The sequence below is a fragment of the Chrysoperla carnea genome, chromosome 4, assembly GCF_905475395.1.
Source record: "Chrysoperla carnea chromosome 4, inChrCarn1.1, whole genome shotgun sequence".
Classification (NCBI taxonomy): domain Eukaryota; kingdom Metazoa; phylum Arthropoda; class Insecta; order Neuroptera; family Chrysopidae; genus Chrysoperla; species Chrysoperla carnea.
Window position 1 is genome coordinate 13,182,589 of NC_058340.1, and position 13,682 is coordinate 13,196,270.

A 13,682-nucleotide genomic window follows, 5' to 3' on the forward strand; every position below is an offset into this window, starting at 1 on the left:
TGTTTCAACCCTTAATAATTACCATAAATTACGATGAAAAAAACGATTTTTCGACATTTTCACAAGATTCAATGCTTAAAACTCATGGAATTTTTTGAAATTTTGTAATTAAGCTCTACAAACCATCCTCTTCAAAATCTATATCATGCCGAAGGGCGCTTTTTATCCTAAGGGGGTGAAAACTACCCCTCAGTGCAAAAATGCAATAAAAAGTGTTTTAAGGACTTTGTAAGAGTGGGGAATGATAAATTATGTTGAATATGAGTTGTGCTATGATTTATCATTACAAGTATAATTTTCAGAATGTTTCAACCCTTAATAATTACCATAAATTACGATGAAAAAAACGATTTTTCGACATTTTCACAAGATTCAATGCTTAAAACTCATGGAATTTTTTTTAAATTTTGTAATTAAGCTCTACAAACCATCCTCTTTAAAGTCTACTCTATGCCGATGTTTTATTTTTTCAATTAAGGGAGAAAACTACCCCTTATTAGAAAAATGCAATAAAAACAATTCAAAAATGTTTCAAAGTGCTTTGCAAGATTGAGTATAATAAATTATGTTAAAAATACTTTGAAACATCATTCAATCCCAAAAAACAAAATTGCATCTTTATTTAAAAATCAAAGATTTATTATTACTTAATTAATCCAGCAAAGCAATTTAGACCACTTTTTATTTATTTTTTATAAATTTTTTTTATAAGGGGTAGTTTTCCCCTCTAAGGGCAAAAATTACACTTTGGGAGAGGCTGGCTTTGAAGTGGATTGTAAGTAGAACCTAATTACAAAATGGCAAAAATATGTGTGTGTGTGTGTGTGTGTGTGTGTTAGTCTGTGTCCATGTGCTGTGTGTTATATGAGTATTATACTATGTGTTTTTGTACCATCTAGATATATGAATATCACTAGTATGGCAAAAAACATGCGTTAAGCAATGCATCTAAGTGAGGTATTATATATATGTGTTTAGCATGTAATTGCCTCTACAGATACGATACGACAGATCTTATGTTGTGTGCATGCAGAGAGTGGGAGTTTTGTTGCACACATATGAACAATACCTCTCACTTAGATGCATTGCTTAACGCATGTATTCTGTCATACTAGTGATATTCATATATCTATATGATACAAAAACACTTAGTATACGTTTTGTCACCATATAGGTGCTATAAATTTACTTTGTTCCAAAAAGCTTAAAAATTTTTTTTTGTTTTTTTGCGATAACTTCTGTAATTTTTTATCGATTTTGATTTTTCAAAAAGCATTTGGAAGGTAATTTTAAGGACAATAACATCTGAAAGTTTCATCTTTTTATAACCGTTAGTTTTGAAAAAGTGAAGGGTCAAAAGGCTCAAAACATGGGGTGTTCACGCGGGTATTCGAACTTAGAACGTTAATATCTCCATTAAATTTCATCTTAGAAAAACAAACAAAAAAGGAAAATGTTTGTTAAAAACAGGCCTACATTTTTGTTTCCGAGTATGTTTTTCGTAACTGCAGTAGTTTTTTAGTTATTTCGAAAAAAAAACAAATTTTTTTTTTATATTCGAAATTTTTAAAAAAGTTGATCGTGCCTATTTCTAAAAATAAGCCTTCAAACCCAGTGTAACTTCTTGATCACATATACGAGACTCAAATGAAGTGAACTGTGCAAGGAAATGGATTTATTACAATTTAAGTGGAAATGGTACCCATCCTATGTGAGATTTTTCTTTTAAAAATTTGAATAGCCCACGTTCTTTCAACTGTAACTCACTCAATTTTTGTCCGATCGACTTTTAACACAGCTCATTTTGAAGGTATTTTCAAGCCCTACAAAAAAGATTATGCTTATAAAGCTATTAAATTTCATTTTTTCCGAGTTTTTAAACGTCAAACACCAAAAAAAAACTAATGAATAAAAAAAAAGATTTTTTGATACGGTATTACTTACTGATCGTTGTATTTAATAAATCGATTAAGTAATCATTCTTTTTATTTTTTTATTGGCTACAATTTTGTTCATTACAACTATGGTAAAAAAACGCCTAGTTTTTGAGTAATTCACGAAAAATCAACTGAAAACGTGCTTTTTTTATGTCAAATCTGTGCGCTTTCTATTGCAAATAGCTCAAAAAGTATTTGGTTAATAAAAAAGTGTATATGACATTTTTTGCTCAAAATTGGTCACTCTATCGATTCCAGGAGTTATTTTGACCAAAACTATTTCCACCCCCGAGAAGGGGTGGCAACCACCCCCAGGTAGGAAGCGCCCTTCGGCGTGATATAGATTTTGAATAGGGTGGTAAGTAGAGCATATTCCCAAAATTTCATCAAAATCGATGCGGTTACTTGGATTTCGGAGGTGAAAACCTTCATTCCCTGGGGTAATAATGTGTAGAGCTAATAGTGTTATTAGAAAAGACTATTTACATTGTTATATTCATAAAAATGACTTTAAAAAACTTATGTAAATTTTAATCCAAGGTTCAACAGTCCCCCATACATTTCTTTCTTTCTTTCTTTCTTCATTTACTACTCTCGAATCACAACATCACTGTTGCTGGCAATAAAGTCTAAGAACGAAGTAAGTCTTGTATACGCTGATGGCCAACTATTTTCACAACCCAATGACAAACCAAATGAAACCAGTCCAACTTGTGTAAGCTTACCATCGAAGTCAGTGATTACCAATGGACCGCCACTGTCTCCCTGAAATTAAAAAGTCATTTTAAAAGTAAACGATGAAAATCAGTATTTTTTCAGCATCAGTATGAAAATTCAACATTCTAGCTCAAAAACTACTCGTTAAGAAGTTTTATGGCCGTGTGAGCTTTTGATCAGAATGATCCAAACAACATTTTAGGGTGGGTTAGAAAAAGTTTCACAGAATGCCATTTTCCTATCTAATCTTGCGGGATACTTTTAATGGATAAAACGCAAGATATGTGCAAAACACCAAAAAAAATCATTTTCTAAGATGGCGACGAAAGGGTTAATTTCTTGAATACGCAAAATAAGATTTAAGATCTCCAAACAAGCCTTTATCGTAGGAAAGAATAAAAAATCAAGTGTCACAAACTTTTGGTTCAGTCCATAACTACACTGGGTAATTACTGGAAATATTATTCGGTATTTTTTTTGAATTTCAAGGTATTTTAATAAAAGTAAATTAACAAGTATGTGAACACATATAAAAAAAATTAACTCTCTTTCTAAATACTTCACCCATTTTATGTAACGTTAATTTTTAACGATTAATTTTTCTCGTGTTTGATATGCTTGGATTAATATTTATGAGTATGCTTTATTTAATACATTCGGATATGCAACTAACATTACTTTCGTGCAGTTCTAGAGGTATAAACACAAATAAAATATAGCTATCATTTGAGTTTTAGGTGAAACAAAATGTTGGTTGTTAAGATATATTTGTAATAATATCACCTTTCATTTTGAATGGAAAACATTCTCATAATAAACTTCTACTCCTTTATTAAAAGTATATATAAATTTTATTTTTACAATCGATTTAAGTGTATTAATGTAAAACTTATGTTTCTGTTATGTTAAACTTATATGTCATAAGAGTATAAGATATGTATAGTAGATTCGAAACTTACAACATAAATAATTCATATCAATACGAAAAATTTTAAACAAACCAGAATCTTTCATCGAAAATAAATTATATTTATTTGTAAAATTATACCATAATCATTTGAAAAAAACATGAGCAAAAGAATGGTATTTATTATACGTTTTGAATGTTGTCGAAGAAGTTTATTTTAAAATGAATATTTTATAATCCTCAATCTTAGCCTTAGAGGAGGTTTCCCTTAAAAATCTCATTATGATAATTTGAAGAAAGGAAACGCTGCTTTCTTTTCTCAATATATACAAGAGAACCTACATATCTGGAAAACACTATATATATCGAAAAGTACAATTTATGCCCTGATAATTTTTATATAACTTTAAAATTTACAAAATAATGAGATAAATTCAAAAATCTGAAATTTAAAAATTTTCGACTAAAGATCACTGTGAGTAGCTTGTAGACATTTGCATTCAATGTTCAACAAATGAAATTTACAAAATTAAAAAAAAAAAAAAACCGACAAATTTTTCGGGTACGGAATCCTAAACTCGCACTTGAAACATATCCAAGAACACTCTCCATTAAATTTCCTTTTTCACGACGATTTAATTATAATAATATCGATCTTTTTTAGCTTTTATCTGCACCCTTCTTGGGATAAGTTCCAAATTTGTTTGGAGAATGCTTTAAGGGAGAAGGTAATTTATTAGAGAGTGTTCTTAGATATGTTTTACGAGTGATCAAAGGGTTCCGTATATGAAAAATTTGTTTTTGAGCGTTTTTTTCAATTTTGTAAATTTCAGTTGTTGATTACTTCTCAACTATTTTAATAGGCTTTATTAAGAAAGAAAGATCCTTATACAGCGGTCGTACCTAAGCGATGGAATATAAATATTTTAAGGCACTTTATATATATTTTCTATATATAAAGCTTATGTATATTTTCTATCTTTGTCAACCCATTATTCACTAACAGCAACAGGATAAATATAGTTTAATGGTTCAGGTATATTAAAACCAGTTTTACATCTAAGAAATTATAGCAAGTTTTTACTCCTTTTTTCTCTACCAATTTTCATCTTTATGTCCCTTTCTATTAATGACTTAAAATTTTGTCGATTTTTTCGAATGAACCATACGTTTGAACGTATACAATAATAAATTTAATATTTAATTGGCCCATTCGTACATATAGGTACATTTATGACCAGCACTGACGTTCAACACGTAACCGTATATTTAAAATGAAAAACATTACTTACGTTGCATGCTCCACGACTTTCACTCCCTGATAAGCATACATGACTGTCTTCAATTATCCCTAATAAGTATGTATTACATTTTGTATTTGAAATAATTTTATTAGATGCTTCTCTTAAAACTGGACTCACACTGGTTGCAGCTGAAATATTATATTGCTTTTAGTCATTAACATTCAAAATAAAATAAAGCTTATAATCTAATACCATATAATATTTAAGGTTGTATGGGCACCACCGATAGGGAAAGGTGGTCTATATTGACCCCCCTAAGAAAAAATGTAATTTATAGCTAAACTATTCGGCATATGTAAAATGTCGAAATATTTTTGGTTTCTTTATTCAAGTGTTATTCAATATTTCTCAAAAGGGATCGTTTTGACCGACCTTGTAAGAATAGTGTGTAAAATGATCCCTTTGCATTTTTTATCAAACTGTTTACATAAAATATTAACTGTTCTTTTACAATGCGTCAAGGATGTATGAAAATAAAAATCACTGATAAATCCATCTCAATCAACACATTCAAGACCCCTACCTTACATGATGGGGAATCATTTTACCTATTATAATTTTACACACGAAATAGGGATAGTTTCAGTGGTCATTCAAAATAAATTAACCATTTTTAGCGATTATGTGTTTTTAGTACACAATTACCTAAGACTTCGATTATCTAAGTTCGAAAAATTTCTAGTACCTATATATTCAGAATAACCAAATGACCAAAAAAAAAAAATTTTAAAAATCTCGTATCCGTAGCTAAATTAAAAGAAATAATTACCGTCTGTGTCTTTTCCCCATCCAGAAACTGTTCCTTCAACTGATATAAATTGATTATTCACTTGTGATCTGGAAGGTAGTCGAATTACTTGTACATTTTCTGTAAAAAAAATATAGAAAAATAAGTCTTGTCCCTTCTTAAATTTCTTAAACTATTAAAATTCACTAATAAATAATATCTTGCTTAATACAATTGAAATTTGCAAAGGAATTTTTTAGAATAGGAAACTCAAAAATAGACAAATTCGAATAGTAAATCCAAAAAAATTGTATGTCTCTCCCTTTTGGGAGAAATAAGGAAAATATTGTTTCTAATCATAATATTCTTGGTTCATATTTATCTATTTCCATTTTAATTCATTTAATTTTTTTTATACTTAATAAATTTTTTTTTAAATATATTATTATTATTAATTACCGTTTAATTCAGCATCTTGAGGCAGAACAATTAAAGCTATATCATTGGTTAATTTAAATTGTGTAATAGGCCATTGAGGATGAACAATTTTTTCCGTTGTTTGGAAAACTTGTTGAGTTGGTTCATTTTCCTTAACATTATGAGCACCAAGAATTACCGTAAAATTAGAAACTCTAAAAAAAATAATTCTAGTTATAAAAATTCCAAAAAAATTTATCAGCTGTTCGATCAAGGGTCAAAAAGGTAAAAAAACAACCCAACGGATTATACAGTTTGTCACAATATGCAAAATTCATGTATTCCTGAATGTAGTAAATTCCTGTAATGTAAATTGTAGTAAATTCCTTTGATGGCTGAAGCTATGAAAGAGAGCGTTTCCGGACACACATCTTTTTATTTTGTACTGATCGAACAACTTTACGGTTATTATAATTACCCTTTAGCACAATGAGCAGCAGTTAAAACAAAACGCTTTGAAATGAGAGAACCACCACAGAAAGCAGTTTTGTCACCAAGTTGTAGTAAAATTGCTACCTAATATCAAATAAACATTAAATTTTGCACGCTGGTATTAATATACTAGTCTTACTTACTTGATGAGGGTATTTGTGGGGTGTAACTTCATTGCCTCCAACAACACGGCCTTCAGGACCTCTATGTGGATAAAATGGACCTAATTGTGCTTTAACAATGTTATCAGAATTTCTTACAGATTGTACATTATCCCAATCAAATTCATAAGCCTAAAAGAGGAAAAAATTATAAAAATAATTCAAGGACCATAACTTAACTAAATAAACGCTAAGAGATATAAGAGGATATCTGTCCAATAATTATGTATACATGGCGTACGCTAAATTATGCAATTATAGTCGCAAAAAAAAACACTAAAAACGGTCAAAGTTCGAAAAATTTTAACAATAAGTCGGATTTGGATGCGATTTTCTGCATTCGATTCGTTAGAGCGTCAGGAAATCTTATGACCTAATTTGATTTATAAGAAATGAAAAACATGCAATTTGCATAAATAATATGCATTTTATAATTTTATTTTAAATTAACCATAAATATACTAAATTCACAATTCGAGTAGTAGAGATGAAAATGATTTCAATTTGTTATTCGGGGGGTTTTCAGAGTTGGTTTCCGAGGTACTTGGTGCCCAGCGTAAACGGTATCTCCGCCGTCTCTGATTTTCGACGAACATCGCGACATATTTGATCTCCGTGTTACCTGGTGCCCGATTTTGTCGCGGTATCAAAAACTCCCAGAGTAACAAGTTTGGGATCATTTTCATCATTATTAACCGAATTGTGAATTTAGTATATTTACGGTTAGTTTAAAATGCAATTGTAAAATGCAAATTGTATATTTTTAATTTCTTATAATTTAATTTAGATCGCAAAATTTCCTGACGCTCTAACGAATCTATGTGACAAAATGTATTTTACTTATATTTATGACTTATACTAAAAAATAAAAAACCGGCTATGTTGCTTGCTAATTCTCAGCGATAAAAATTTGAATTGGAATGAAACTGCTTATTCATCAAATGAATTTTCGAAGATTGCTATATTCTCGAACTATGAACTTATATATTTTCCAGAATGTAGAGTTTTTAATTTGCATAGCTTTTGAAAATTTGAGATATTTAAGGAAAACTAAAAAGGCGTACACTTTAACGAGAGAAAGAGTTTAAACTTATATTTATATTTTATTTTAATTAAAAAATCTTATTAATAATGTACCACAGTCTATGTAAATACTTGAATGCTTTTGAATTTCACTCAAAAGTATAAATCATACACAAAATTAATATCTACTATAAAATGAAAATATTATATTTATATATATGCTTGGCTAGATATGCTAATGTAGATAAACATGAAAATGTTGCAATTTAGAACGAGCTTAAAAAACATTGAAGATATAGTCATGCACGTAGAAATCGCTCTTAATTAAAAGAAAATAAACAATCAAATACCCCAGGAAGCGATAAATGAGATGTCCCAATACTATTAGAGATGTTTAAAAATCTTGTAGTGTGAAAAATTTCCCAAGCTCGCGTAACATCCTCATTCTACCCAAAATCTCGCTATCATGAGTACTGGTTTTTTATTTTTAGTACTAACGACCCTCCACTATGGAAAATATAACACTGGTAAATCGATATTTTATCAGAAATCTCAATAACCACCAAATCTAACAACTTTGTTCATAAATCAAAAGTTCCGAAAAAGGCAATAAAACACGTCTTTGAGGTTTTTATCTGAGAAAATATACACCAGAAAAGAGAAAATTTACTCTAGAAAAGAAGACTTTTGTTGACTTCAGCTTTAAAATTCAAAACAGTGATCATGCCTTAAAGTATTCGAGGGGAAGCGTAAGTAAATTGTTCAATTGTCCTGTCATTAAAAATTGTACTTTGAATAACATACGGTAAAGGTAATTAAAAAAATTATGATCATTATGTGAGTTTTTTATTAAAATCTCATATTCCTCGTGACAATTTTTTTATGTCTACGCCCATGAAGAAATTATCATTGTAGTGTAAAATAGTAAGTGAATTATTCATACAAATGCAAAAAAGCTCAACACCGAAATTATTAAAAATCGCATTTTTAAACTCTGCAAAACCGGGCTATGCGTACCTGTGTAGGTACCTGCTTCTGATGAAAAATTCTCAATTCACGAATAGAAAAGTGAAATTGGTTTTTAAAAATCTTTACTAATATGCAAGATATGAACGTTTAAAATTAATTACGCACGAGATACCCATACGGCGTCACTAGTCATATGTGGGTATCGCCATAGAGATTACATATAAAACTTTGTTTTTCTAAAAGGAAATAGGCAGCCTTTGAATGCAATCTTTGATTGCTTATAACTTCTTCCTTTTTTAATCAATTTTAATTTCACTTTCAAATTTTGTCATAGTATCAAGTCTAGTTTTACATTTTAATGGGTAATATGGCCAATTGGATATCAGATTATCCTCTATTAAATCTTCTTAAGCTGACTTTGAGCTGCAATTATACCGAATCTATAGTTTATTAAAAAATATTTAAGTACAAGTGTTTGTTAAATGATTTTGTGGTTAAATTTTTTCCTGTACCCATGGCCTAATTGACCGTTTTTCTCCAAATTAATTTTAAGATATTGAACAGAACACGCTACAAAATTTCAGCTCACTATATCTATTCTTTTTGAATTAATGTGTTCTCGAATGGATAAACAGGTTTTAAGAATACCCACACCGTAATTTTGTTTAAACCATTGATATTTCTAAGTGTTAAAAACTTTACTTAGACTAAATTTAATAGTCGCTGATATCACTTATGCAAGATTTAAAAACATTTGTTAGTAAAAAGAATGAAATGGCCTCGGACTTAGCTCTATTGACGCGTTAAATCTTGACAAACGGTGGCGTTGGTTGATGTCAAATTAAATAGAAGGCATATCTGCTTTCCATAGTCTCGTAGATGGCAATTAAAATGTGACCTGATTGAGTTCCATGAAAAAGCGCGTGGTTTTCCGCATCAATAAAAAATAACTTTGGTGCTAAAAGTTTCAACCAAATCACAAGCTACCCATTGCTTGCAACATTTGACGTGTCAATGGAGCTTAGGGTCATTCTGCTGAGCCCTTAAGATCATTCTACTGAAGGTGACCTGTGGCTGGTCTATCAACGGGTTATATCCAGTTGCGAGGTTTTTTTGGGAATACCATTTATTATACATAAATATAAAAAACGTATACATATAGGATATTTCTTTAGTTCTAAGATCCCGTTGTCTGATTTCAAAAATGTTATTTGGTACTGCTCTTGTAGGCGATCTCCTAGAGGTCCTCCAAAAAAGGTGTCTGGCGGTGAGCATTATATCTTTGGTTTCGATTATCCAAAATAAAAAAATCCAGAAAAAATTTTTAGTCGATTGATGAATACAGTTATTCATCGAAGAAATAGTCAAAATTATGATTTTTGGCAAAATGGCGACTTCCAAAAAAAACTTCCAAGTGGTCTAAAATATCGAAATAATTTTCATTAATTTTATTCCTTCGATTAATACATTGCTCACCGACTTTGCTGTTACGAGAAAAAAGCGTTTAAAGTTTCAAAAGACGTTTACACTCAAATAGAAAAAATTTTTTTCTATACGTTCATCTTCGTGAATATTTATCGGATCATCTTGAAATTTTCAGATAATAAACTTTAATATATGTATATTCCGGAAATGCAAAAATCGATTCTTTGAAAATTATAACTGGATATAACCCCTTAAAAAGACCTCTTAAGACCCTTAAGAAAATTGCTCTACTTTCACCCTCGGCTTAAATTCGCCCCTGCCAATCACTTTAATCGAAATATTTTAAAAATTCACCTGTACACATATGCAACTTAATAAACCAAAAATAATAAAATTTTTCATTTTAATTTTCAATTCGTTTTGATTTCACTAACACAACTAAAAAAGTACAAATAGTACTTGCTAATTACATTATTACCTATTTATAGTGGCAAATGTTATATGCAATTGAAATCATACATAATTAATTTATTATTGAATTTTTTTTGTGTGTAACACCACGATCGACTATTATTGCATAGATAACATTATTAAATTTATCAATTTCAATAACATTATTTGGAAATTATATATTTTTTTTTAATAGTGAGATACGAACGAAAAAATAACTATTTTTTGAATATTCAAGTGGTTTTTAACTACAAAACCGATGTCTGTTTCCATGCACATATACATTTAGCCCCAGGAGGCGTACGGGAAAAATTAGTCGTAGATATCATAGTCAAAGATACCATCGAAACTGCTGTTTGCACCAATATCCGATACCTCAACATCAATCAAGAGATGACGTAAGCCCTCAAAATCGAGATAACTATGAGGAAGCTTGTTCAAAATGCCTATAGCAGCTGAAACTTGGGCAGATAAATAGGAAGTGATAAAAAATAAGTTTAATCGAGGAAAATTCTTCAAACAAGAAATGTACCTAAATTTCAAGACGCGCGTCTCATACGAGTATTGAATGCAATCTAAGTTTCCCGGTTCAATTAAATTTTATTGGAAATTTTTTTCGAATAGTTCTTAGATTCCTCAGGATACATATACGAGAAAACAACTTTTAGGTAAAACTTTTAAGTCCGTTTTTGCCTAAACTGTACTGAACAAAAAATGTTAACTTTTTAACCACCGCGACCGTACTAAAAAAAAAGAAGTTTATAAGTTTGACCGCTATGTGTGTGTGTGTGAGTGTGTGTGTGTGTGTGTGTCTGTGGCATCGTAGCGCCTAAACGGATGAACCGATTTTGATTTGTTTGGTCGCGTTTGAAAGGAAATTTAATGGAGAATCTTCATAGATATGTTTCAAGTTCGAGTTTTCCGTATCCAAAAAATTTGTCGGGGAATTTTTAAATTTTGTAAACAATTGTAATCAATAACAATTTAATCTAATTTAAAGTGTTCATCTATCTATTACCAGATATAGAATAGAGTGAGCCTTTCATTGAGCCTGAAATTCTGGGTCAAGTTTAAAGTCTGCATAAGAGGTGCGCCTATAGACCCAAAACTTTTTGCTAGAAGTAATTTTATCAATAAAACTTATTTTTTGAGTTTTAATCATATGTCAACTTAAAAAAGCACCCTGTATATAATTGGTTGTAGTGTCTGTCCATGTAAAAATCTCGTAGGCCACAAGACCCATTGTGATACCTACTTTTCGCTGAATATACTTCTGCTGCTTATTTATTTTGAAAGGATGTGCTTTATTGTGACGGTGGTAATCGAATCAGCAACGCTAGGTATACCGTGTATCAATAGAGTTTCGTAGTCGGTACACTTTAACAAACTAAGCCATCTGGTTTGACAGAGAGGAGATAAATACACCCAAAATTTACCATAAAACATGAGAGTAAGTTGTCGTTTAACTATGTTCATATAGGTAAAAGATAGCTAGAGGAACACTTTAAATTAGAAAGCTTAAAAATAGTGAATCACTTTACATTAGAAAAATGGTTCTTGACTAAAAACTAACACCTTTCGTTTAAACCATATTTCGAAAAACGAACACATTCTACAGCAATCGAATTCAAAAATATGTCCGAAATCATATAAATGGTTGTATGTTATTGTAATATTGTTGGAAAAAATATTGGAGAAATTTAAAACGATCAGCTTACCTTTCATGGATAATATCGTTATTTATCAATATATTGATCTTCTGAGGAGTATATTGAAACAAGAATATATCCTACTTTTACATTACATTTCGTTGATAATATTGCTTCAATAATGTTGACCATGTCAAGTAGATCGTAGACCTATACTCAAACAATCAATATATTGATCATTACAAATATTGACTCGATATAAGTATTGACCGTGTGGGGTAGGATGCAATGCTTTGATTAACATATTTAAGAAATCCTGAATAAACGGGAAAAATTAAGAACAACAATAAAAATGAAAACAATATTTATTATTTATCATTTGAATACAAAAATTGTTTGAAGACCATGTATAGCAAAATATGAAATTTGAGCAACCATTGTATTATTATGATTAAAAGGCAACAATTGAAAACAAACATAAAAAACAGTAAGCGATATCAAGTACATGGATTATAATATTATTTTATTTAATAAAAATATATTTTTGTTATTTTAGCATTAGTTTTAGGAATAAATAAAATTGATTTTCATTGAATAATAATTTTCTGATAAAAATCGATTATCATGATTTTTTTTCAATAACTTTATTCCTATAAACCTTCATAATCCGACCTCTAGTAATTAAAAATTAATTCAATACATAAAATATTCGATTACAATATTATGTATTTCATGAATACAGTTTATAACAGAAAAACGCTTTATATTTAACTTAAATCGATTAAATGTCAATATTCATTGATCTATTTTTTTCAATGTCAGTTTGTTTATTTGTTTGATTTTTCTTCTTTCACACCAAAATGAGAATTCAACGACGTGATTTATATCCACAAAGATAGGTGGAAGTTCAGAACTACCAAGTGTCATATTCTCTCTTCATGATTCAGTCTATTGAGTCTCCTTCGCGGTAAAGAAGCGGGTAAACTCTAATAAGAAAAAAAAAGGGGAAAATTAAAAGCTATATCAATTAAAAGGCGAAGTGACGCCTTGCAATTCGGTTCGAATGTTATTCACTTTTTGTCCAAGCTAGAAACAAAAGTTATCGAATATCGTGAAGTTTAAAGAACTGTCCACTATTTCAAACAATTGTCATTTCACACAGTATCGATTTTTTTATATTGTGAATATTTTCCTTTGTTATTTCGTATAATTGATAAATGTTTTTTAAAAATTTTTATTTCTTTTAAAATGATAATTTACTTCACAAGTGATAATATTGTTTCCACTTTAAATAATATTAATGGGCTTGCAATTAATATGATCGAATTAGAATATCTTGAATTTTTTATTCCCTTTCATTTTTTCTAAAAGATCTGACACTTTTTTATAGAAAGGCTTTTGAGCTAACTTTCTGGAATTATGAATTTTAGTTTTACTTGAGTAGATCAATAACAGAGGCCTAATAGGATATGAGAGCGATATGATAAGCGACCCTTTTAGCAAA

At 29.7% G+C, this 13,682-nt stretch overlaps 1 protein-coding gene across 1 annotated transcript; it reads right to left on the reverse strand.

The window, feature by feature from the left end:
- Positions 1–2,390: 2,390 nt before the first annotated feature.
- LOC123297815 (brachyurin-like) lies at positions 2,391–10,572 on the reverse strand. The gene is made up of 7 exons (XM_044879606.1): positions 10,434–10,572; positions 6,645–6,794; positions 6,488–6,585; positions 6,052–6,224; positions 5,635–5,733; positions 4,854–4,993; positions 2,391–2,702 (listed from the first exon to the last, which is right to left on the reverse strand). Exons 1-7 carry the CDS (start codon positions 10,479–10,481, stop codon positions 2,526–2,528), a joined length of 885 nt encoding a protein of 294 aa, XP_044735541.1. The 5' UTR covers positions 10,482–10,572; the 3' UTR covers positions 2,391–2,525.
- Positions 10,573–13,682: the final 3,110 nt, after the last annotated feature.